This window comes from Mesoplodon bidens, assembly GCF_964165515.1.
Source record: "Mesoplodon bidens genome assembly, chromosome: 9".
In the NCBI taxonomy this organism is placed as follows: domain Eukaryota; kingdom Metazoa; phylum Chordata; class Mammalia; order Artiodactyla; family Ziphiidae; genus Mesoplodon; species Mesoplodon bidens.
Window position 1 is genome coordinate 58,402,283 of NC_138166.1, and position 25,615 is coordinate 58,427,897.

Genomic DNA, 25,615 nt, shown 5'->3' on the forward strand with positions numbered 1-25,615 from the left:
GACCTAAAGGGACCATGGATAGAACTCAGGAGACCTGTGAACTTGAATTAAAAAAATTACACCTTTCACTAACCTCTAACTGAAATGTAGCATTTGTTTCAATTATGAATATAGGCAACTAATCATAGTATTTTCAGTGTCTATGATGTCACACCCAGAGATGTCACAGATATTTTGATACCACAGTATAATTGTAACAGATATCTCAAAATATTGTTTATATTCATACTAATTTGAAATTATGGAAACTATTCACCCAGCACCTAAGCTTTCTTATTTAAGGCCTTAAGAAGCACATATCAAAAATTCGTAATTTTAGTATTTTGACAATTGCATTGGAATTTAATTGGTTTTCTTTGTAATATTATATATTTTAGCTTATGAACTTAAAAATATTATTTTGGGAAATAGTCCATAGGCTTCTCCAGCTCACCAGAGGGGTCCAAGGCACTAAAAAGTCCCACAAGCTCCCTGGGAATTCATTTTATTAGGGGTAAAAGGGAGAGCAGAGCTGTGAGGCAGAGTCATTGTGAGATTACGGATGACACAGTGAAGTGCATTGCCCTGTGCCCTGCACACAATAGGTGCTCAACCAACAGAAGCTAATCTGTGTTGAAAATGATGAGACAAAGGAAGTAATTTCCTGTATTATGCATTCCATTCTTCCTTAACATGACAATTTCAATAAAATTTAGCTTTGGTCTTCTAAGGACATAAGGCTAATGCTTTCTCATGACTTGACTGTCTTCTCTTATTCGGGCCGGATGGTCTTGTGTGGTGTTGGGGGGCATGGCTGTGTGGCTCTCCCCTCTAAGTCTGCATTGCTATTGCTGGGAACAACCTATGCACGGACCAGAGCTGAGAATCTACACTGTGAGGATGGTGAGGTCTTTCTGGGGCCACGGGGCTGACCCAGCTGCTCTACTGTGAGCCAACAGGCAGGGTCTTGGCCATGGTAGCGGAAATGAGAACAAGTTATTTAGAAACTGGGAACACGAAACTATTGTAAAGTTTGCCAGTGAAGGGGCCTTCGGAGGCAAGACTAGTCTTTAGGCTAAGCATAATGAACCTCAATGTGAGAAAATTAAGTAATGTTTCAACTTGAGTCCCAAATCAACAGTCTCAGCAATATGAGAGCATCCAGCAAAGGGGAGTGCGCGAGAGCAACAGAGGGAAGATTCATGGCCTTCTTAATTAACTCCGAGGTGCTACACATAAGGGGAAAACGATAAATCAAGTAGATTACTGCCAGCGATCTGAATTTCCAAATGAAATAAGAGAGGTGTAGCGCCTTGAGTCATTTTCTAAATGTGTATGGTGGCAGGCGGAGGGGCATCTCCAAGGTCGTCCCTTATGTTAAAATTTGCCACCGTGCACAACGGTGCTTTGATTGCATCTCATACCATAGGCAAAGTACTTGCCATACAGTCAGGTGTGAAGAGGCAAGAAATAGAAAGATGAGTAAAACACGTAATGGGAGGGCAACACAAGACACATACATATAAAACTATGATTGTTAGTCACACGCTTATTCAGGACATATTCACTGACCATCTATGATGTAACAGGCCCTGTTCCAGAAGCTGAGGACACAGTGATGACCAAGACAAAGTCCGTGCCCCCAGGGACCACCCATTCTCCAGCGGGAGCCAGGTACCAAACAACAAAGCAATTAATTAAACTGTGATTTGAGGTGGTCGTAAGTGACATAAAGAACAAGAAAAGCAGAGTAAGGCCGACAGGGAACTATTTCAGCTGGTGGTCAGAGAAGGCCTGCTGTGCAGGCGACATGTGATCAGATACCTGAAGGAGGGGAGGGAGGGAACTGTGTGAAGCTCTGATGGGAGGGAGAGCATCCTGGCAGAGGGACCAGCGAGGACAAGGGCTGGGAGCAGGGCGATCTCACCAAGCAGGAGCTGTGCTGGTGAGAGGTGAGGCTGAGAGGTGGCGAGCGCTCCATCACAGAGGCCTTGTTAGCCATGACGAGGAGTTTCATTTTGACTCCACATGAGACAGGAAGCCATTGGCGGGAGAAGGAGGTGATCTGACTTAGGGTCTACTAATGTAGAAACACAAGCAAAGAATCAGCATGCAGAATAAACAGGGGTTAATCCATGTGGCAGCCCTGTTATTAGCGGCAAAAACACAAACACATGCAAACAAATCTGGCAACAACCTGAATGTCCACCAATCAGCAGTGAAAGGGTTGAACTATTATACATCTGTTTCTTAGAATTTTATGTAGGTATTAAAAGAATGAGTTAGAGCTAGCCCTAACTTTGACCCGAAATAAGTTAAATGGAAATCAAAAAGAGATGTGTGCAATTTATACACACACACACACATATACACATACATATATATATTTCAGGCTCCCATTTTTTATAAAAACAAATGTCACCAACAACCAAACCCCTACAATACATGTCTGTACCTGAGTACAAATGTAGATGGATACCCACTATGATGTTGGTTGCTCTGGGGTAGGAGGCTTGGTGGGGAGTTGAGGAGAGAGGAGATAAGCTACTGATCTTAAATACATTTGTACACAAATATAAATTTTATGAGTCAATGGTCACAGCAAAGTGTGTAAATGCTATGATTTTGGAAAAGGAACTTAAAGATTTCAACAATTCATTCTGGGATTGTGGGGAACCTTCATAAAATAGGTAGCATTTAAAGTTGATCTTGAAGAGCAAAATTGTCACAGCCAGGAAAGAGTGAAGAAAAGAGAAAGAACACGGCAAGCTGAGGGCAAAGCATGGAAGGGTTTTGTACCTGATGCTGATGAACTGATACTTTTTTTTTTTTTCCAGTACGCAGGCCTCTCACTGTTGTGGCCTCTCCTGTTGTGGAGCACAGGCTCCGAACGCCCAGGCCCAGCGGCCATGGCTCACGGGCCCAGCCGCTCCGCGGCATGTGGGATCTTCCCGGACCGGGGCACGAACCTGTGTCCCCTGCATTAGCAGGCGGACTCTCAACCACTGCGCCACCAGGGAAGCCCTGGACTGATACTTTTGACCAATCTTCTGATGGCAGCTGGCACTCAGGGTGGAGGCAGGCAGAGAGGTTCATGAGTTCTCGAGACAATCCGAAACAGGGAGTTAGAGTTTCAAGGAAGGACAGTAGCAGGGGAAGTGTTCAAAAGGTGATGAGGGGGCTTCCCTGGTGGTTCAGTGGTTAAGCATCTGCCTGCCAATGAAGGGGACATGGGTTCGAGCCCTGATCCAGGAAAATCCCACATGCCACGGAGCGACTAAGCCCGTGTGCCACAACTACTGAGCCTGCACTCCAGAGCCCATGAGCCGCAACTACTGAAGCCCATGAGCCACAACTACTGAAGTCCATGCGCCTAGAGCCTGTGCTCCACAACAAGCAAAGCCACCACAATGAGAAGCCTGTGCACTGCAACGAAGAGTAGCCCCCGCTCGCTGCAACTAGAGAAAGCCCACGTGCAGCAACGAAGACCCAATGCCGCCAAAAATAAATAAATAAAATAAATAAATTTATTTTTTTCAAAAGGTGATGAGGATGCAGATGTTACAGATTTGGTGCCTGGTTATTTGGAAATGGGAGTGAGAGAAAGTGGTGGGTAGAAAATAATTAACTCCAAGCTTCCTAGGCTAATGAATGGGTAGGTATCATGAAACAACATTATGAATCCAAAAAGGAGAAGCCATTTTGGAGGGGGATGTGAAACAATGGGCCCAGCACTGGATGAATTGAGCCTGTACCGAACATTCATGTACCAACCGGCAGTTAGAAATGAGAATTGGAGAAATCCTGGCATTAGGGGTTGGGAGTCCTCTCCACAGAAGTGAGAGCTAAACTCAAAGAATGGAGTGAATACAGACGGAAAAGCAAAATTCTAGGGACAAAACTTAGGGAGAAGCCTCTATTTGTGTGGCCAAGAGGTAGGAGAAAAACCAGGACAGGATGAGTTTGTGGGTGCAAGGGAGGAAAGGGTTTCAGAAACAGACAGTGGCCAAGGGCATCAAATTTGGTAAGCAAGTAGGGGAACGTCTCAGGGAAGATGCCGTGGTTATCCATGAAGAGAAAACAGAAATGGACAGGGCATTCTTAGGATAGACCAGACCTTAGGATATATGAAGTGTGACTAAAAGAAGTCAGACAATAGGGGGTTTAAGGCCACATAGACGAGAGATGGATGTGGAGTACGGGCCTTGGCGCCAGCTTTGAACAAGGGAGAGAGAGAATGAACAGAACATGAATGAAAAATCCAGATGAGATTGGAGACGGAAAAGAGAGAAGTTGAGACGGGATGCAGAAATCGTCTCCATCTTCTCCGGACAGGAACTGAGAACATCTGCTGATGAGGGGACTGGGAATTCCTTTAGGAACATTAATACAATGGGAAACACTTGAAACGGACTGTGGTAAGTTTAGCAAGGTTTTAACTTGGGATGAAAGGATTATGGGACAGTCCTGAGGGTCCAGCTGAGGTTGGAATGGTTGTGTTTGTGGTGGAACACATTGTGCTGTAAGGCACTTTTCTGTAGCGACTCTCAGCAGCGAGCCTGAGAAGCGAAGCACATCATGTCAGGCTGACCTGAGGCTGAGACTGGAGATAATGAGTGGGCAAGGGCCCTGGGATGAGGGATTAATCTAAATTGGTAAATTCAAAGCTAATATCCAGCAACCAGCCCAAATGTGGAGGTAAGCAAGGAAGGAAGGGCTGAGATCCTAGAGGTCTCTAGGTAAATGTGGTGCCAGGAAGAGGGCACAAGAGGGAGGCAGTACTGGAGACTCTGATCCACAGGGAAATGTCACAGCTGGAGATATTGAAAATAGAGCAGCTCTTGCTTAGGACAAAGTCCAAGAAATGGGTTTCTACAAAGGGGGAAAAAAAAGGAAATCTAAGACTATTTCTAAATGGTTTCAATATCACTGAATCTCTTTTGACCAATAAGTTTGAAGATTTTGAAAAAATGTAATGCAGCTTTGAAATGGACTTAAAGATGCATAAAAAGAACAATTGCAAATACTTATGGGTAGACATAAGAAAGACTAAAAAATGGCCCAGTATGATTTGAGTCATATAAGCAGCCTGTTTTAACATCCTGATTGCCCTAACTGTGGATGACAAGTAAGTTATACAGGGAGGCCCAGTACCTAAGAAGCGAATCCTATCACCCAGCTCTGCCAAGACTCACCTCTCCTACCATGTGTTTTATGCCAGCAGCACAAGCTAATTCTGTTGGAGCAAGCCAAAATGTCACATAAGGGCTCTTTCCAGCTTCCCAATGTCTCCTGAGAGTACATGAGTCTTGCGGTACACAATGAGCAAGGCAAATCAGGTTAGAGATATTACTAGGAGAATCTGGCAGGCAGCCATGTCGGCTTTGTTTCAACTCATGTCCATAAAAACACAGGCTAAGAAAATGGTAGCACAATGTCTGGTGTTTGAGTTCTGACAGTATGCAACATGTTTATGGCATGCATTAGGCCACAAACTTCAGTCTGGGGCCAGGGCACACAGCAGAACCTCAGGTCTGGTGGACAGAGGGAAATAGGAAAGCATGTCTTGTACTGTAATAAATGATTGCTCTCAGAAGACCACAACAGGTGGTTTCATGAAAAAAAAAATCCACTGCTTTCAGATTTAAAAAAACCCAATGCTTCAGGCTTGTTTGTATAAAATAAATGGAAGGGCAGTACACACTTGGCCAATTACAGCCTGTTTTTATGAGGCCATGATTGACTATAATCTGGCAAAAATAAGTCCAACTGAAATAGCAAGAGTGAGGGTTTGGGGGAATTAGGTGAGGTTTTAGAGTGGGAATGAAAGAAAGAGGAAGAAAGCTTTCATTAAGTAGTTCAGATTCTGGTAGGAGAATTTATTTTAAAAAAGCATCCAGACTAATTTTATTTTCATTCAAAACAAACTCTTATTTAGTATATTTTTCCTTTACGTCTTGAACACATTTATAATGACTTCTTTTAAGTCTTTGTTTCCTAAATCTAACACCTGAGCCATCTCAGGGAGGGTGTCTATTGACTGCTTTTTTTTTTTTTTCACGCCGAAGAGTAAGACTTTCCTAAGCCTTTCATGTCTAGTAATTTTTTATTGTGTATTAGACATCGTGTATCTGATTAATTTCTGTGAAGACTATTGATTTTTGTTCTAGCAGGCAGCTCAGGTTCAGGCTGATCATGTTGAACTTGTGTAGGCCTACATTTATGGTTTATTAAGGCCGATCTGTGGAAAGCCCAAAGTGTTTCCCAAGACCTTCTAACTTGTCAGCACTCACCTCCAAACTGTCTCCTCTGAAAAAGTTATGGAGTCTTGGTTTTAGGAGCTGTTAGGGTATCTCTAGAGCAGGCCACACTCTAGAACAAAGTCCTTATCTCTAATTTGAGTCTTTCTGGTACCTCAGCTGGAAGATTAGGGTATTAACAGGTTGTTGTTTCCACGCTGGCTGAGCTAGAATGCAATGCCTACCAGTACTGCTTGACCTCTGGTCTTGCTGTTCCATCCTTACTCCTGTAGCTGCTGCTCTTTGGTAAGACTCACAGTCTTACCCTGAACATGTCCACTCTCAGCCATGGACTCATGAAGGACCTTCACACAGACCTTTGTGGTCCCTTTCTGCATAGATCTCTCATCTCCAGTCTCCCTGTGCTACAGATTCCAGCAGCTTTAGTTGCCCTAACTCTGACCCCTCTCTCTTTGGGTTCTAGCACACTCGACTGCAGTAAGGAAACTGTCCTGTCAGTGAACCAGATGACCACAGGGCTCACCTCCTAAGTTTCCTTTATCTCAGCGATCATCTGGTACTGCCTATTGTCCAGAGCTTGAAAACCACTGTCTCATCCATCTGTCCAGTTGTTTATGGTGGGGGAATTAGCAATGGCCACTGTTTAGCATACTTTATGCTGCATTCCATGTGAATACTGAATAAAAGTTGTACCCCACTCCATTTTTATCACATAGCCCTCTCAGTGCACATGGGAAGTAGAGGCTCCTGGTGTCTCAGAGAAGTGTCCCTAGAATCAATGATTTATTCACTCTCTCATTCACTCATATGAAAATTCATACTCACTCATTTACTCACTCAATAAACATTTATTGAGAGTCTACTATGTGCCAGATACTGTTCTGGGGGCTGGGGACACAGTCATGGGAGATAGAAAGTATCCCCGCCCTCGTGGAGCTTCTTTCCTGGTAGGAACTGTTCTGGCCCAGCTCCAAAGCAATGCTTCCTCTGCAGCTGTTCCTCTAATTACTGACTTGATAGAGAAAAGGGAGACTTAGCATGAGCAGAATATAAAGAATAAAAAAAAAAAGAATAATAAAAGACCTATTACTTATACAACACTCCCTATGTCCCAGGCACTGACTGCTATATGTGCTTTGTCCACACTGATTTAATACCCACTGTTAGGAAGGTATTATTATTATCATTAGAGTTGAGGAAACAGAGGCTGAGACTTGCCAAATTGCTCACATAGCTCATGCATAGCAGAGACAGCACTTAAAACTAAGCAGTCTGACTCCTGCTCGCATGCTCTTCACCACTGCATTGCTCTATTCCTTAGAGAGAGAAGAGAATGACATTGGAGATGGGCGGGAAGAAACAGGGATCATTTCTAAACAAACAAAAAAAGTTTTATTTATTTATTTATTGTTTTTTTAATTTTTTTTATACAGCAGGTTCTTATTACTTATCTATTTTATACATACTAGTGTATATATGTCAATCCCAATCTCCCAATTCACCTCCCCCCCCCAATGCTTTCCCCCCTTGGTGTCCATACATTTGTTCTCTACATCTGTGCCTCTATTTCTGCCTTGCAAACCGGTTCATCTGTACCATTTTTCTAGGGTCCACATATATGCGTTAATATACGATATTTGTTTTTCTCTTCCTGACTTACTTCACTCTGTATGACAGTCTCTAGATCCATCCACGTCTCTACAAATGACCCAATTTTGTTCCTTTTTATGGCTGAGTAATATTCCATTGTATATATGTACCACATCTTCTTTATCCATTCGTCTGTTGATGGGCATTTAGGTTGCTTCCATGACCTGGCCATTGTAAACAGTGCTGCAATGAACACTGGGGTGCATGTGTCTTTTTGAATTATGGTTTTCTCTGGGTATATGCCCAGTAGTGGGATTGCTGGGTCATATGGTAATTCTATTTTTAGTTTTTTAAGGAACCTCCATACTGTTCTCCATAGTGGCTGTATCAATTTACATTCCCACCAACAGTGCAAGAGGGTTCCCTTTTCTCCACAACCTCTCCAGCATTTGTTGTTTGTAGATTTTCTGATGATCCCCATTCTAACCGGTGTGAGGTGATACCTCATTGTAGTTTTGATTTGCATTTCTCTAATAATTAGTGATGCTGAGCTGCTTTTCATGTGTCTCTTGGCCATCTGTATGTCTAAAAAGCTTTATTTTTAATAGAAGCCACCTAGGTGTCTGGTCAGGTTGAGAGAAGCAAATGCATCACCATTCAAACAGGCACAGAGTAGAAGTTGATGGAGTTGGCACAAAGGGCAGAATTTTGTCCTTGTTCTTCCCAGTTGAACATGAGGGAAATGGTAGTGTTCTGCGTTTTGAATCAGAAAAAGACGAGCAGGCTGTCCTGAATAAAAGGCTTCATGGTTCCTTGGGGAAGTTGAGGATGTAAGTAGAAGTGATTGAATTCTAGCAACCCCCAACTAGCAGAACTAGTCCCATCAGATGCTTCAAGAAAAAGTGCTCTGGGGTCAGGTACATATGAAAATTATACTATCTCTCTTGGAGACTTAAAATGCATATCAGCATAGGAGAGCATCTGACTAAATCCTGTGGTAAAGAAACCCATGTTATTTAACTCCAGATTTCCTCAAATCAATTGACCACAGAACTGTTTTGGGAATAAATGAGTTGTGTGTGTGTGTGCGTGTGTGTGTGTGTGAGAGAGAGAGAGGGAGAGGGAGAGAGGGAGAGGGGGAGAGGGGGAGAGGGGGAGAGGGGGAGAGGGGGAGGGGGGAGAGGGGGAGAGGGGGAGAGGGGGAGAGGGGGAGAGGGGGAGAGGGGGAGAGGGAGAGAGGGAGAGAGGGAGAGGAGAGCAGGCAAACACCCACTGGAATTACTATTCTAGGGACTAGAATTTGCTGTTTAATAGCAAATACTAAGCTAAACAAAAATTCATTTTTAGAGGAGGTCATACCTAATTACTATTATGCCAAGGTGGTGCAGGGAGTCTTACAAAGAGAATTCTAGTAGAGCTGTAGTTTAGGAATGAGAGAATATTACATGTTTATTAGGTAGTAAATGATAAGAATTGAGTGCAAGAAGGTACCCATTTGTGCCTAGTCATGATATTCCTTTATAGTTTACACCAAAATTATATACACATTTAAAAAATTAAAAGTTAACTTGGAAAATTCAATTATTTTAATACAAACATATTTTGTAGAGAAAATAGTGTAATTAACAGCTATAGCCATGTCTGTTATCATGTCTTTAAGTTATCCCAATTACCCATTTCTGGGGAGTCACAAGTTATTAATAAGCTATCTTGTCATCTCGAGGCAGCTACCTGAACTATATAACAATAACTTGAAGGAAATACCCAGATGCAGCCCAGCGCTTCTCATCAACCTTTCTAAGGAGATGCCTGACTTCACCCCACAGCGCACCTATCACCTGCCTACCGGTGAGAGGTGGTGGTGGACAGTTTCCTGTGCCTTCACAGGGCTCTGCCCTTTCTTTCCTCCCAATCTAAGATGCTAAGGCATCCTTCCCCACTCTAGCTGAAGCCTGCTATACTAGGTTGTGCCCTGCACGCTCAAGCCAATTTTCTTGCAGCAATACGTCACTTAGGAGCTCCTGGTCACCTTTCTCATAGCATTTTTTAGCTTCTGCTGTCTCCTACTGTTTAATTTTATTAGGTTGTTACCCTCCAATTATCTACAGCACGGTAATTACTCTCATCTTTATGTCTTTCTGCATCCCCTCTGCCCAGCTGTCCTACCCGATTTTTTCATCATTAGTTTTCCATATTCTCCTCTTACTTTTCTGAGCTAGTACTTTACTCTCTGATATCCCAACAAGGCAGCCTGTAGAGCGATTAGCAACACAGGTTCTGGAGCCTAACTGTGCAGGTCTGAACCCAATACTCCACTTCCTACCAGCTGGGGACCTAGGGCAAGTTACTTAACTTCTCTGAGTCTCAACTTCTGAACCTGTAAAATGAAGATAATCACAGTACTTCTTTTATATGGTCACTGTGAAGATTAAATGAAATAAGTAATGTGAAAAATGCTTAGCATAGAGCTCAAGACATAAAAAGTGTTATGTTTGCTCTTTCTAGTATTATTTCTTCTATATTGTCTCCTCTATCCAAAATCTAGCTTTTCTTCTTGCCCTTTATACCTTTTTGCCAGGTGTATAAATATTATACAAACTAAGCAATTAAATTTCCTATTACATGAACTTGTCATTGTTTCTAACGTCACAAAATTAACAGAACTTCCTATCCTTAAAATCCGTATCTATATTTTTTCCCCCGGAACTACTCCTTCAACCCTCACTAATTCATTCAATCTCCCTCTTTCTCATTAAACTATTTTTATTTTAAAATTTGCTCAGGTGTTGTAACAGATGCACTTTTAAAGGAATTAAAGGTTGTTCAACACATTATGTCAAGAGAGTAAAACAATTTAAAATAGGTATAAACAAAGGCTCTCCGATTTCCACTCAGTTCTTTTTTTTCTTAATCCAAAAAGCTAGCTCCATTTTTTTTTTTTTTTTTGTGATACACGGGCCTCTCACTGTTGTGGCCTCTCCTATTGCGGAGCACAGGCTCTGAACGCGCAGGCTCAGCGGCCAAGGCTCACGGGCCCAGCGGCTCCGCGGCATGTGGGATCTTCCCGGACTGGGGCACGAATCCGTGTGTCCCCTGCATCGGCAGGCGGACTCTTAGCCACTGCGCCACCAGGGAAGCCCAGCTAGCTCCATTTTAAGAACCCTAACTCTGCAATTTCAGTCAGTGTTATTGCCAAAGAAAGTTTCAACTCAATTTTGAGGTGCCCAGAAGAACATCAGAGTTGCATAAACAGATATATGAGCAGAAAAATATTAATTCTTTTCCTGTCTTCACTGCTCAGCAAAGTTAAGATTTTATTTCCCCCTGAGGTTTAAGGGGAAAAAAAAAAACTTATTTGTTCAACTTTTTTTTTTTGAATAGTACCCTTTTCTGCAGTATTCAGGATATTGCCATCAAGCTGACTTTCTTTCTCATTACCTAACCTTTATTACTCTCTCCTTGCATCTTTACTGGCTTCATGTGAATTTCAATATGCTTCCCTTCTGGATCAAAGGCCCTTAAGACTCCTTTTTATCCCAATTTTTTTTCTTTTCTTTTTCAATTGAAGTATAGTTGATTCACAAAGTTGTGTTAGTTTCAGGTGTACAGCAAAGTGATTTAGTTATACATATATATATATGTTCTTTTTCAGATTCTTTTCCATTATAGGTTATTACAAGATATTGAATATAGTTCCCTATGCTATACAGTAGGACCTTGTTGTTTATCTATTATATTTTATGTATAATCGTGTGTATATGTTAATCCCAAACTCCCAATTTATCCCTTCCCCCTCTTTCCCCTTTGGTAACCATAAGTTTGTTTTCTATGTCTGTGAGTCTATTTCTGTTTTATAAATAAGTTCACTTGTATCATTTTTAAAAGAAGCTACATATAAGCGATATTATATGATATGTTTCTTTGTCTGACTTATTTCACTTAATATGATAATCTCTAGGTTCATCCATGTTGCTGGCATTATTTTATTTTTTACGGCTAATATTCTGAGTAGTAATTGAGGGACATTTAGGTTGCTTCCATGTCTTGGCTATTATAAATAGTGCTGCTCTGAGCATTGGGGTGCATGTACCTTTTTGAATTAGAGTTTGAATAAGAGTTTTCTCCAGATATATGCCCAGGAGTGGGATTGCTGGATCATGTGGTAACCCTATTTTTAGTTTTTAGGGAACCGCCATACTGTTGTACATAGTGGGTGCATCAATTTACATTCCCACCAACAGGGTATGAGGGTTCCCTTTTCTCCACACCCTCTCCAGCATTTATTATTTATAGACTTTTCGATGATGGCCACTCTGACCAGTGTGATACCTCATTGTAGTTTTGATTTGCATTTCTCTAATAATTAGTGATACTGAGCATCTTTTCATGTGCCTGTTAGCCATCTGTATGTCTTCTTTGGAGAAATGTTTATTTAGATCTTCTGCCCATTTTTTGATTGTGTTGTTTGGTTTTTTGATATTAAGCTGTATGAACTGTTTGTATATTTTGGAAATTAATCCCTTGTCGGTCGCATCGTTTGCAAATATTTTCTCCCATTCCGTAGGTTGTCTTTTCATTTTGTTTGTGGTTTCCTTTGCTGTACAAAAGCTTTTAAGTTTAATTGGGTCCCATTTTTTGTTTGTTTGTTTGTTTTTGCGGTACGCGGGTCTCTCACTGTTGTGGCCTCTCCCGTTGCGGAGCACAGGTTCCAGACGCGCAGGCTCAGCGGCCATGGGTCACGGGCCTAGCCGCTCCGTGGCATGTGCGATCCTCCTGGACCGGGGCACGAACCCGTGTCCCCTGCATCGGCAGGCAGACTCTCAACCACTGCGCCACCAGGGAAGCCCGCCCATTTGTTTATTTTTGTTTTCATTTCTATTACTCTAGGAGACGGGTCCAAAAAAATATTGCTGCAATTTATGTTACAGAGTGTTCTGCCTATGTTTTCCTCTAGGAGTTTTAGTGTATCCAGTCCCCTTAAGGCTCCTTTTAGCATTTTTTTTCCCTATGGCCAGACTTGGCTTCCTCCTTGCAGCTCTCCATTGCTCAGCTCTCTTTTCCATCTACCAGGTGTTTATTTATCACCTACACACCAATATCTAGAGTGTCTACCATGTGTTCAGTCCTGTTATGTATGCAGCTCTGACCACAGAGGGATCCCGAGTGAGAAGTGTTGTTAGTAACCTGGGCAACCTTCCATACACAGTCCTTCTCTTGACTTAAAGATCACGAATAAACGTCTCAATCCCCGACATACGTCTGCTTCTCTACCAGCTAGGACATGATATGGCGAATTCTTTATTGTCTCAGACCTCTAAATACAATGACATGTCCAGTTCAAGACACATCTTCTCCAGATCTAACTTCCAGCTTACAGCAAATAAAGGGTACACAGGAACCTGCCAAATGGCCTCTTGGAGAAAACCTAAAGGAAACCCAGAAGGTGGAAGTATTCTGTGGGACGCTGGCCCATCTCTTCAACAAGTCACTGTGCCAGATTAAAAGAAACTTGGGGGGCAAAACATCCAGGTGCAATATCATGTTCTGGATTGGACACTGGGTTAGACAAACAGCAATAATGGACTTGTTTAGATCACCTGGGGAAACCTGCATATGATAAGGGTATTAGATTAGATGCAAATGTACTGAAAACGTAGAGATTAGTGACAAAACTGAGCAGGCTGCAAGAGTATGTACAGCTTTTGGTTAAAAATTATATTGTGTTTTGTACGTATGTATGTATGTATGTATTTATTAATTAATTATTGAAGTACAGTTGCTATTATATAGTATTTTTTAAAAGTGATCTGAAAAATGTGTGTTAAGGTGTTACCAGTAGTGATATCTAGGTGGCACGAATGTGATGTTTTAATAAAAAAAATTTTTTTTGATTATATTTTCTAATTTTCTGCAATATACGGCTATAATAATAAAAGGTTGTTTTTTTAAATGCTCATTTTCTCCCAGAAGACTCATCTCAGAAAGTCCACACCCACTGATTACACCCTGACTCTCTAGGGTTGAAGCACATCCTACTGCACAGTTTATACTAAACTATCATACTTGATTCAAGTTCTCTGGTGGGTTTTTTGTCTGTGGCCCTTGTCCCTATACTTCGACTTCACTAGAGTCCCAAATAACACCTGGCAGAATATTTCTTTCTTTAGTGAGTGTAATGCCTGTGTAATTAGTAGATCCCTGTTGCCAACATGGCTGACAATACACACAGGAAGAACGAATGTGAAAATCTCACAGACTCTCATTAGAATAAGGCTTAGTAATACACGCGTTTGTATATACATAGGTAACATATTTTACCAAAAATACAATAGCCACACTATTAAAAAGTCCTATTCAATACCATAATTGACCTATAAGACTATTTATCTTATTCCTCATTGTTACTAGGCTAATTCACATACATCTTTTTCACATAATTCTAATGTATACTTAAAGACTTTTCAAAACCTGTGCTAAATTCGGGAAACAACACAGGTTTTGTGAGAAATCCAGATAAGCACATACATCTTTATTTGTATTTGATGTGATTTTGAAGGTGTTCTACTTAAAACAGCCCCAGAATTATGGTTAATGAAAAACTGTAGATATTTTATCTCGCTTCCAGGAAAGGCTGAAAAGTAGGAAACCCAAAGAAGATATGCAAATAGATGTTTATATTAATGAATCCTTTAAAAAACATGCTTCATAAAAGAACTTGAAGCTGAGCACAGTGACTCCATTTCAAAGCCTTCTCTAGACAAGAGTTAAGTAAATTTTCTGAAAAGGCATTAAAATAAAACAGTACAGATAATTCATTCCCAGCTTTCCACCTCAGATCCTGAACCTCAGCTCTGGTACCAAGAAACCAGAAACACTCTTCGCCTCATATAAAAAGGAGACAGTCAATAGAAATTCAAGCACTGAATTACGACGAGCAGAGAATTTTTCATTCCCATTAAAAACTAGTTTCGCTTTTCCTTTGTCTTTTTCTCTTGGGGGGGTGGGTGTTTTCCTAACATCAGTTGATTTCAGGTTCTCTTCAAAAATCCCTGTCTCCTTAATTATTTAAGTTGGATGAAACAACAAGTCCTCTTTTAGACCCGATATATTAAGTTCTAAACTGTTCTCTAAGGTCGTGCTCACATGTTCAGTTTCAGGAAAAACTGGTGTAACTCAACACAAATGGGTCAGTTGAGAATGTTTTTACTAAAAGGTGAGCTGCTACTAAGTAACTTTGATATTAAATTATTTCAGTTTGTTATATCCTGATATATTCTGATATTCCAACAATGTTCTGAATTCATAAAGCACCTCTTCACCCCAGGGTTTAAAAGTTTCACTCAAACATAAATCCATTAATCTCCAAACTGCCCTATGAAGTCAAAAGAGTATATTCTAACTCTGCATGCAAACTACTTCCAGAATGAGCTTATAAATCAGTCATGTTTCGGCCATACGAACAGAGAACTACAACCTGCCTCTCCCCATCAGAGAAACAAGAAAATTCTATATAGAAGTTGATTTTAAATAATCTCCTGTAAATAACTGAAGACTGAAAACATTTTTCCTACCCCGTTAAAAAGATACACTTAAAAAATAAACATGTGGCAGACATGAGGTTGCTGTAAATTCTGAAAATGGCTTACCTATTAATGTAACTGAGGGCAACATAGGTTGGCTGCTGTAATTCTTGTTTTTCTAAAACACGTGGATCCGTATCTGAAATAAAAACACAATTATGATTTTTCAGCTCTCACATCAGAATATATGTGGCTACCTAACCTAAAGTAACAGAGGCTAAATGGAGAAAAAGATTAATTTAGTAGACCGCTTTTTAAAGAAAACTCAGTCAGCAAAGCACAATCATTTGTTCATTCATTCATAAATAACAAGATATTGCACTACTTTTCAAGAGAATTCCAAACATCAACAGTGATAAAATGTCCATCTGTCACACAAACTCTTACACAATCCCTCTCATAAATATTGGTTTTCACTGCTTACAGTTACAATGTTGGCATGGTTTTTGGTGGTTAATCGGCCTAAGAAAGAAAGGCTCTGTTAATTATGCTCACTTCAATGCTGGAACAAATTAGTTGCCATTGGAAAGCTCCATCAATCTGAAAATCTACTGAGTATTGTTCTTATTCACTGCATACTTTTCTGGGTTTGGATTCACATTCTAGAGGGCAACTCTTCTCCTTCTTAACTGTATGTTTATTGTAACTTTTCTAGACTCTCAATCAGAAATTCTCATGCTGGTTCAGAAACCACAAACACCACATTCATCAGAGGGTTTTTTCCCCCTTGAAGAGAGAGAATTCAACACCAGAGCAAACTTCCCTAACAGTGCTTCTCCAACACAGTGCCAAAAATGCACTTTTAACAACTAGAAATATAGTCAAACTTCTCATGTAGAGAAATGATTGTGCTAAGTAAATGCAAAAACAATGTTTCTATAGTAAGACTATAAAGAAATGTGAACACATTTTTGTTTTCTTAGAAAAAGGTTCAGACATTTCACACAGATTTCATTACAACCTCGTTTAAAACCATCTCATTATTAGAACTCTTCCAGCTGCACTTGGCAATAACACCTTCTTTGATGTAATGACAGATATTGTTTCAAGCACCTTGGTACAGGAAGTGTTTACTGCCCATGGTGGATGTAAGATACACATGCTAGCTCCAATATGCGTTAACAGGTGATGGGGGTAGGGGGTGCAGGCACAGTGGCATAAATAACAGCATCAAAATCAATTTACAATGCTTTCCACGCCCAGACTAAAACTGGACAGTAGTGGAGATTGTTTTATTGGTGTTATAGTTAAGAATCTCATGTTCACTTTATTATTTTTCCTATGCCAAGAATTTCAGGGACACACTATTCAGAAATCCTGCTTCCTGGGTCGTTGCCATCGCAAGCCATGAAAGCCAAATTCTGAAACAAGAGACAAAGGTTCTCTGAATGGCTCCATCAAATTGGGTCTGGAGGTTTCGGCAGCGCAAGTGAGAACAGATCAGTAACTCAGCATTTCCTCTGCCTCCTATGATGATTACATATGCACCTGAGGCTGTTTGTATTGATAGATCCCTGGCCTACGGAAACACTGTTTTCTTTGTTCCACCATCTTCCATAACCTAGGCTAGATTTATGCTCACAAACCCTCAAATTATGAGTGGTGAAATGGACTTCCAGAAGCTTCCAAATGCCTTTCCATAACAACAACAAAACCATCTGGGAGCACCTCAGGCAGGATTCTCCTGTTTTTCTAGAATGCAGACCCCGGTAACCGACAAGAAAGTAGAACTCCCAGACACATGTCCACCAGGCCTGAGACATCTCTTTCAGATTAAATGTTTATTTGGGCAACCTTTAGAGCACCCATGAAAGCTTCGTGTTCTCAAAACGAAATTAGGTACTTTGTGCCCACAAATCAGGAGAAGCCTGCACAAGTGCTACCAGAGGAAAAGCATCAGGGGCTGGTTGTGAATAGACATCAGCTCCATCACCCGCTTCCTGGCTGACTGGCGTGCAATGATCATGACTCACCATTTTATGGATTTAATTACACTGTGGAGCACTTCACATTCAGTAAAAGTATAATAGCCGCCTTCATTATTTCTCCCTCCCTGACCAAAAAGTAACTGTCTGATGCTAAAAACTCTACAGGAGAGGACTGGAGTGACAAGGGCCTCAGGTGTTCACAGCAGGACGATGACGTCCTCCTCATGAAGATGGAATGTCATTAGCAGAATGAAATGGAGAGAGTAACACTGTCCATTGGAAATTACCGACTACAACAAGAAGAACTTCTTTAAGCCACGTGCCACACCACCGAGACAGTTTTTGCACAAGTCGCTACAATAAGAAATGTGATATGAAGTGCAGTGGCCATAGTGCACAATCTCCCAGATACTTCTCTGGCTTGTTCATGGCACTGATCAAAAGGTGAACCTGGCACGTTGGCTACCGTTGCCCAGAGATAAAATCCATCTCAGTAAATGGTCTGTGGGATAGAAACACTTGAATTTTTCATGGCCACACGATGTTCCTTAAACTGGCAACTGGCAAGAAAGTAAAGCATCCCATACTGCGGCTACCTACAGCCCCATACAGCAACGCTCTACCACTCTTATATCACAAGGAAGGGACAGGAAGATGAACCCAAAATTTCTCAGCAGGGCAGGGCACAGCCAAAAAACCCCACTAAGAGTTGACTGTTTTCTGTCTCATATCACCCCTTGCACACTCACAGATTTCAAGCTGACTGAAGATAAAGGAATTCAAATATGAAAATGTATTTTAAGATACCCAAGCAATAAAAACCTATCAACTTCAAAGTTTCTAAAACATAGCACCCTCCACAGTAGACAGCAATGTGCTTCTTCTACCATTCCTAGTTCAGGGTAATAGCTTGAACACACAGTTCTACAGTAAGGACGAGACACAAAGTGGAAGCTTGCTGTAGCTCACCTGGTCCTACTGCCCTGTGGTTTTATAGAGTCAATTAAGTGGCAAAAGCCTCAATGTCGTAGCACCATTTCCCATGACTTCTCAAGTAGTTAAGAGAAAAGCCAGGCAAACGGCAGAAATAAGGAAAGGACAGTCTTCAGACCCTTCTGGATAGGAACTAGAGTTAAACATGATGAAAGGAGGGCAAACAGCACACCTTGTTCAGTCAGGGAGGCCTGTGTTCATCAGCTCTGCTGTCTCTGGTGTTGGGAACCAATGTCCACCAAGTGCCTGGATTTGGGACCTATGTTGAGTCTTTTGTAGCGCTATCTTCAAGCTTCCAGGAAAACTCTATCAAGGTTGTTTGCTGGGTTAACAGAAGCTAACTGAGGAGCTCATGGGCTTTGGCAGTGCTTCAGCTACATTGCTGGGATTTATATGCCTGTATTTATTTCCAATTTAAGAATGTCAGAAACCAGCCATACTACGTCTCAACAAGACTAACGAGGCCTCTATCAGCAGTGAGCTATTTGCAGGCTGGGAGGCAGCAGTGAGGGGGAGACAGGATATCACGCCGCCCCTGCCCAAGAAGGCCGTCTTCAAATTCTATATCCTCCAAAGGCTGGGCTCTTTGCTCCGTGTGGAGGGCAACAGTGGGAGGCCTGAGATGACATGAGTGGGAAGGCAGCCCCGGAAGATCCTGGAGAGGCAAAGGCCCACCCAGCCAGATGAGGGATACTGAAGGTCTGGGATGGAAACACCACTTCTCTGTGGACTCACTTGGTAATAATTAATGGGCACAGTCTGTTCTCAGTCTTCCCCCCAACAGCTGAACTCACAAAATCACAGAGTTTTAGTTTATTCAGCAGAGCCTTCCACAATATCCCTGGCTGAGCACGTGCATCCCTCCTCCTTTCTCTGCCTCACCTCATCCCCAGCACTGTCCCTGCACTTGTGTCACCATAGAGGCAGAAGCTGGGCACATCCTTTCCCCTTCCCACATTTCTCAGAGATGAACCATCTCAATTTCTTTCCTCTCTCCAGCACTCAGCTCAGGGGCAGGCATGTAGGAGACGCATCATCATTATTAAATGGATACACTAATTTTATGATGAGAAAATGGAAGATTTTGGGTCAAAAATGGCAGATTGATCAAAGGCGTTTTTTTCCTTCACCATCCAAGGCCCCACTAAAGGAAGAAATAAAGGAATTAAAACTTCTCCAGGGATAGAAAAAAAAGGGGAAACATCAGCAGACAAGGGGTTTGCACCAGTGTTTTGGAAGATGGAAAACTCATACAGGAGTGACAAGTGACTCAGAGTAGAGGAAGCTATAGTCTCAAGTGCCTGCAGCAGGGGAGATGCATGGGCCAGGAGGGGAACCCACTGGGTTCCCCTCCTGGCCCATGCTTCTAGCCCCGAGAGGCCCTGGACTTGGAGGTGCCAGGTGTTGCAAAAGGCAAGGAAGGGAAGGTTCAGGGCTGAAAACAGGAGAATTGTTTAAAAGGTTGATTATCTAGAGACACTGAACCAGGAAACCAAGCACAGCGGAGATAGAGGGGGAGTGGGGAGAACACAGGGCTGAAAGCAAGGGGATTAAAGTGGAAATATACCTACTTCACTGGTCCCAAGAACACTGGCGGGAGGATTCCTCTCTGATTAAGCTAAGTGGGTGCAGAGACGAGATCACCAGATGCCGACATCTGGCAATTCCTTGATTAAGTGATTTCCCTACAGATAAGTCTATGGTCAACGAGCTCCATCCATGCCTCTACTCAGAGCCTCCCATCAGGTTTTTATTGCCTCAGTGTCTTAAATAGGAGCCAAGAACAGTCAAGGAGTGATCATTAGACATTTGAGGGAAAGTCTTGAACGTGAATGGAAGATATACCAAAACAAATAAATGGTGGGAGACAGGAGCAAAGGAACAGACAAACTGAGGCTTGGAAAGTTAAGTGACATGCCTATTTACACAAACCCAGTTAACAGCAGGGCTAGGACCAGAAGCCCTGAGTCCTGAGTCCCATTAGGCCAGCATTTTGACCATTTAATGCTCATCCTCTGAAGTCAACTCATTGCTACCAACCAGTTGCAACACTGGCCTCCATACAATCTTTATAGCTTTCTTAAAAGCCCAGCAAAGTTCTGTTGCAACTTTCACTCCACTTTTAGGACAGAGTTTTGATGAACCGACAACTTTTAATTCACAGTTAGTTTACTTCAGCTGCTGAAATAAATATTTCTTGCTGGCAATGGTCCTTTCAAAAATAAAAATAAAAAATCCTACAATTGCACATAACTGGCCTTTGAATGGATCAACTTTTCCTTCGTTTATAGACACGTCATTTGAAACTTTTCCCAAGCCATAATTTCCATTACAGGGCAGTCAGTGCAAATTACAGTGAGATTCTTGCCTTTCCAAATTCAATGTGAAATCCAGATGCAGTTAAGTGTTGCTGTAAACTTTATGAGTTAAATATCTAAAAGTCGGGGACATTGTGCAGTACAATAACGCCATCTATTAGAAAAGCATTTATGTTCCCATTTGCAGCCTGAGTTTTCCTCCACAAGTGAATGAATAAACGTTATTCAACCAAGAACCGTTTGGACAATGCTCTAGGAGGCTGATTTATAAACAAACACAGCATACTGCAGCCTTTTCAGTTTCCAGCATGACCAGAGGGTTAAAGTTATTAGAAATAGACAGTTCTGACCAGGATGCTTTCTAACTCTTCACCAACCCATCAAACTCCTAGGGTCATTGATGACTGCTTGAGAGTGGTAGCTATTTTTCCCCAAATATAAGGTGTGTAGCCTTATATGTATGACACTCTCAGTCCACACTCTTCAGCCAAATTCTCTACCTTGTTACCTGGGACAAGAGAGACTGCCAGAGTCCATCGTGGCTGCCAGGTATGCTTGTGCAGTGCACAACCTGTACATCTGTATATAGCGACTCTGAAGACTGGGGTGCTGGGGTTACACAACAATAAAATTCTTCCAAACAGGAATAAGGCCAAAACTTAGTCCCATTTGATCGTACAGGCATGTGTGCATGTACACACAAATGGACGTGTCTGCTTTCCCCAGAAATGAACCTGATGATGGATCCAAGTAGCATGTGATACAAAAGACCGTAAAGGGGCTTCCCTGGTGGCGCAGTGGTTGAGAGTCTGCCTGCCGATGCAGGGGACACGGGTTCGTGCCCCGGTCCGGGAAGATCCCACATGCTGCTGGGCAGCTGGGCCCGTGGGCCATGGCCGCCGAGCCTGCGCGTCCAGAGCCTGTGCTCCGCAACGGGAGAGGCCACAACAGTGAGAGGCCCGCGTACAGAAAAAAAAAAAAAAAAAAAAAGACCGTAAAGGAGCTTCGATGTCACTGCTGCCCATGGGAAGAGCCTAAAAGCACGTATCTGGAAGAAAAGAGAGCTGCTGGTGGGTGAAGGTAAGTGACAAAAGAGAAGGCAGGGAAAATGAGGCTCTCGAAGTCCTCTCTGCAAGGATGGAAGGGCAATGGCTGTTCATGAAAAGAGACCTTCAACTCCTTCTGCCTAAAATTGTTTGCCCAAGGAAATTCTACCCATCTTCCAAGGAGCTGGCCTATGCACTACCTCTACCATGTGTTATGCTACACATTTGCCAATCTGTCTTAACACCCCACCAAAATGGAAGCTCCTTAAGGGACCAGATTTTAGAAGCCACAAACCCTAAGTCCAGTGTTTCATAAATAATCAGTGAACATATGCTGAACAAATAAATGAATGCCCTGGGCATGCATAACACAAAAGACATAAAGATAAGCATTCAGCTCCGACTATTCAACTAGGAGAGTCAGACGGACAGGAGAGGAAAACAGACCCGAGTGTAAGTGACTGCCAGTACAGAGAGACACTTATAAGAAAAATATATACCAGTAAGCACAGATGTGCAGAAGGATAGAAAATGATGCAAAATTCAGAATAACGAGAGAGAGGGGCAGAAAGGGCTAATCTGGGAAGGATTTACTGACTAATAGGAACTGAGTTGGGTTTTGAAGGAAGGGACTTAGGCATAGGCAGTGGTTCATAGGTGAGGTTAGGGATCTGAAAATGGCATGAAGTTTGAAGCAGAAAGCACAGGTGAGAAGTCTGTGGGTACCATGGAAACGGGGGCTGCAGAGCCGATATTCATTAGTTATAAAATATTTACAGAGATACTTTAAAATAGTTGCTCTGAACTGTGGGCGATTTTGCCCCCCACCCCCAGCCCATCAGGATGTTTGCCAATATCTAGAGACAACTGGGGTGAGGATGCTACTGGCATCTAGTGGGTAGAGGCCAGGGATGCTGCTACACATCCTACAGTGCACACACAGGACAGCACCCTCCAGCCCCCACAAAAGAATTACTTGGCTGAAGATGTCAATGATGCAGATGTTGAGAAACCCTGTGTTAGAGCTCTATGAATATTATGAGGATGGAGCTATTGCTTCTAGATGATAATCTCTTATTTTCCATGGTCTAAATCAAACAGCTGGTTAGGAGGCTACAGAAGATACAAGACATTGTTTGGACTTGTAAGAGCTAGGACTTTCTTCATGGAGACAAAGATACCGAGTTCATTTCAAGAAGGACATACTGCACTCTTGTCATGCCCTAGTTGCAAAAGGGAAATTCTAAGTCAGTAGATTCACAACTGAGCAAGAAAGACAACACAATTCATAGTTAACAATAATCCAAGACAGACTGATCTGTGCCAACCTAGAGGACTACACTAGCTGCTGTAGAAACAAAACAGGATTCTCTGGGCGAATCAGAGAAACTTCTTTTTTTTTTTTTTTTTTTGCTGTACGCGGGCCTCTCACTGCTGTGGCCTCTCCCGTTGCGGAGCACAGGCTCCGGACACACAGGCTCCGCGGCCATGGCTCGCGGGCCCAGCCGCTGCGCGGCATGTGGGATCTTCCGGGATAGGGGCACGAACCCGTGTCCCCTGCATCGGCAGGCGGACTCTCAACCACTGCGCCACCAGGGAAGCCCCAGAGAAACTTCTTGAAAGGAAATTTTACATGAGCCTTGAACTACATCTCTAGTCAGAAAAGGTGAATCAGAATAGAAAACGGTCTGAGCATTAGCAGAGACAGGGGCAAGAAAGCCAGTGTGGCTGGAACTCTGCACAAAGAGTCTCACGATGCAGATCAGGCCCACGTCCTGGAAGGCTTGAAATGTTCTCCAAGAGTTTGGACTTAATTCCATGAACAATGGAGAGCCTCAGAAGGAGTAAACTGATACGGTCCATGTTTTAGAAAAATAACTGGTGGTGGTGTGGAGAATGGGGGGAAAAGCTGGAATAAAGAAATATAAGACTTGGTGAAAGTAGAAATGGAAATACACATTTTTTCTTGTGTTACAGATCTGAGGGCCTCATTACCAAAAGTAAGGAAAAAACTAGAAAGTGAAAAGGGTTTGACAGGCAAGAAAAGGAGGTCTGCTTCTGATGTGTGGTAAGACATTTTGCAGAACCAAGAAGACTCAAAGGAAGAAGAGATAAAGGACTCAGGACGCTGATAGGGACTGCAGTGCTGTAGATTCCTACCATAATGCCACGTTCCAGCAGGCACTGGAAGCAGACCATGTCCCGCAAAACAAAACGATGATACAGCAAAAACCTGACCACTCTGAGTCAAAACTTGGTTATCATATAACTCAGCCAATTCATTAGGAAGTACTCACTGAGGACCTAGTAGGCCTAATAAAATCCCAGCAGGGATAAAGAAAAGCCAGAGGTTGTACTGCATTTGAAACCAAGTAACTGGCAAATTTCACAAGGGAGTGAATATAAAAGATTGGGACAAAAAGAAAACTGAGTCAAAATGGACCCCGAGTTCAGTGTTTTAACTGATTTGGTACCCAAGACTCTAAGGCTCACTACTGTAATCACCGTCCCATTGGAATCCCTGCTCCCACTTCTTGGTGATGCTAAGGATTATAATGCAACTCCACAGCAGTCAAACTGCCTCTGTTCAATACAAGCTGTATAACTTCTTTAAGTCTTAGGTTTTTTTTCATCTGTAAAATTCTGATAAGGATAGTACTTTTGCGTGAGTGCTGAAATGAGGATTAAATAAGCAATGTGTTAGGTGTACTACTAGTTGGTTCTTTAGCCCGTAGAATGTTTTGAAATCAAACTCTGTACTGTTGTGGATTATCTCCATTTTATAGTCAGTGGCATAATGATGCATAGATGATGTAAGAACTCATCATTCACATAATGTAGTAAGATTGCTGGCTACCATCCGGTAGTCATTTTCCCCTTCTTCCTCCATAATGCTTAGGAATATGGCTGTCTGGTATAAAGACTACATTTCCCAGCATTCCTTGAGCCAGGTGTAGCCCTGTGACTAAGGCCTGGCCAATAGGATGTAAGGCTTCTGGGAAGCCTCTTTAAAGTCATGTGCCTTTGCTTGTGGTTATTTTTCCCTCCTGTATCTACTTTGGATATGATATAATCTACAGAAGTCATACATGGCTGAGCAACACAATAGGAGCCTGAATCCCTGATCCCATGAAGACCCACACCACTCTGAGACTGACCACCTCCAGACTTAAAGAAATAAGGCACATGCTATGTAGGGTTTTTCAGTTACATGAAACCAAACCAGATCTTAACAGAAACATGAAACAACTGGAATGCTGGTTTATTTTGTTGGACTCAAAGTTCTAATCTGATGTCTTGCTTTGTTTTTTTAGATTCTTAAAAAATTCTCTTTAACAATTTAATATGCCAGCTCATGGAAAGAAAATAAAGAGTAAAATCACACCCACATCACCACACCATCTGTGGAGCACTCTTAACCTGGGATAATTAAAGAATGGGAGAAAGAGGAGGAAACAATCATGTCAAATTATGGCTCCTTTGGTGGCTTTAGGACTTTCTCTAGAATTGGTTATTAACAGGCAATAATGAAGCAAATTGCACATGCATATTACTTCTGAGTTATGAACAATGCAACCAGCAGTAACCTTTGAAGCTGTCAGGATCTTTTCAGGCAAGCAATTAAAGTGAAAAATGAGAGTGTGCACAACTTCCATCACCCAGTACTACATGTAATAACACCACCTACAACACTGACATAAGAATGGGACTCAGTCTGAATATTTATTAATGCCGATCTGTTCCCATTTGTTCCTCTTTTTTTTCCCTGTAACCCATTCCACCCCCACTTGCCAAATTTTTTTTCTTCTTTAAAGGGCAGCTCTGACACCATGGATTGCATTCACCTGAAACCTCCATGCAGTGTGACATCTCTCCCATCTTCACCTAAAGAAATTTCCTTTGCTATCCCTTGACCAAAAT

General features: G+C 42.1%; 1 protein-coding gene across 3 annotated transcripts in view; it reads right to left on the reverse strand.

The window, feature by feature from the left end:
* JAZF1 (JAZF zinc finger 1) overlaps window positions 1–25,615 on the reverse strand; it is a 342,754-nt gene that overhangs the window by 138,639 nt on the left and 178,500 nt on the right. For all 3 annotated transcript variants that reach the window (XM_081243749.1, XM_081243748.1, XM_081243747.1), the window contains exon 2: window positions 15,476–15,548. In XM_081243749.1, the coding sequence (XP_081099875.1) occupies window positions 15,476–15,548 (73 nt within the window). The remainder of the gene's footprint in view (window positions 1–15,475; window positions 15,549–25,615) is intronic.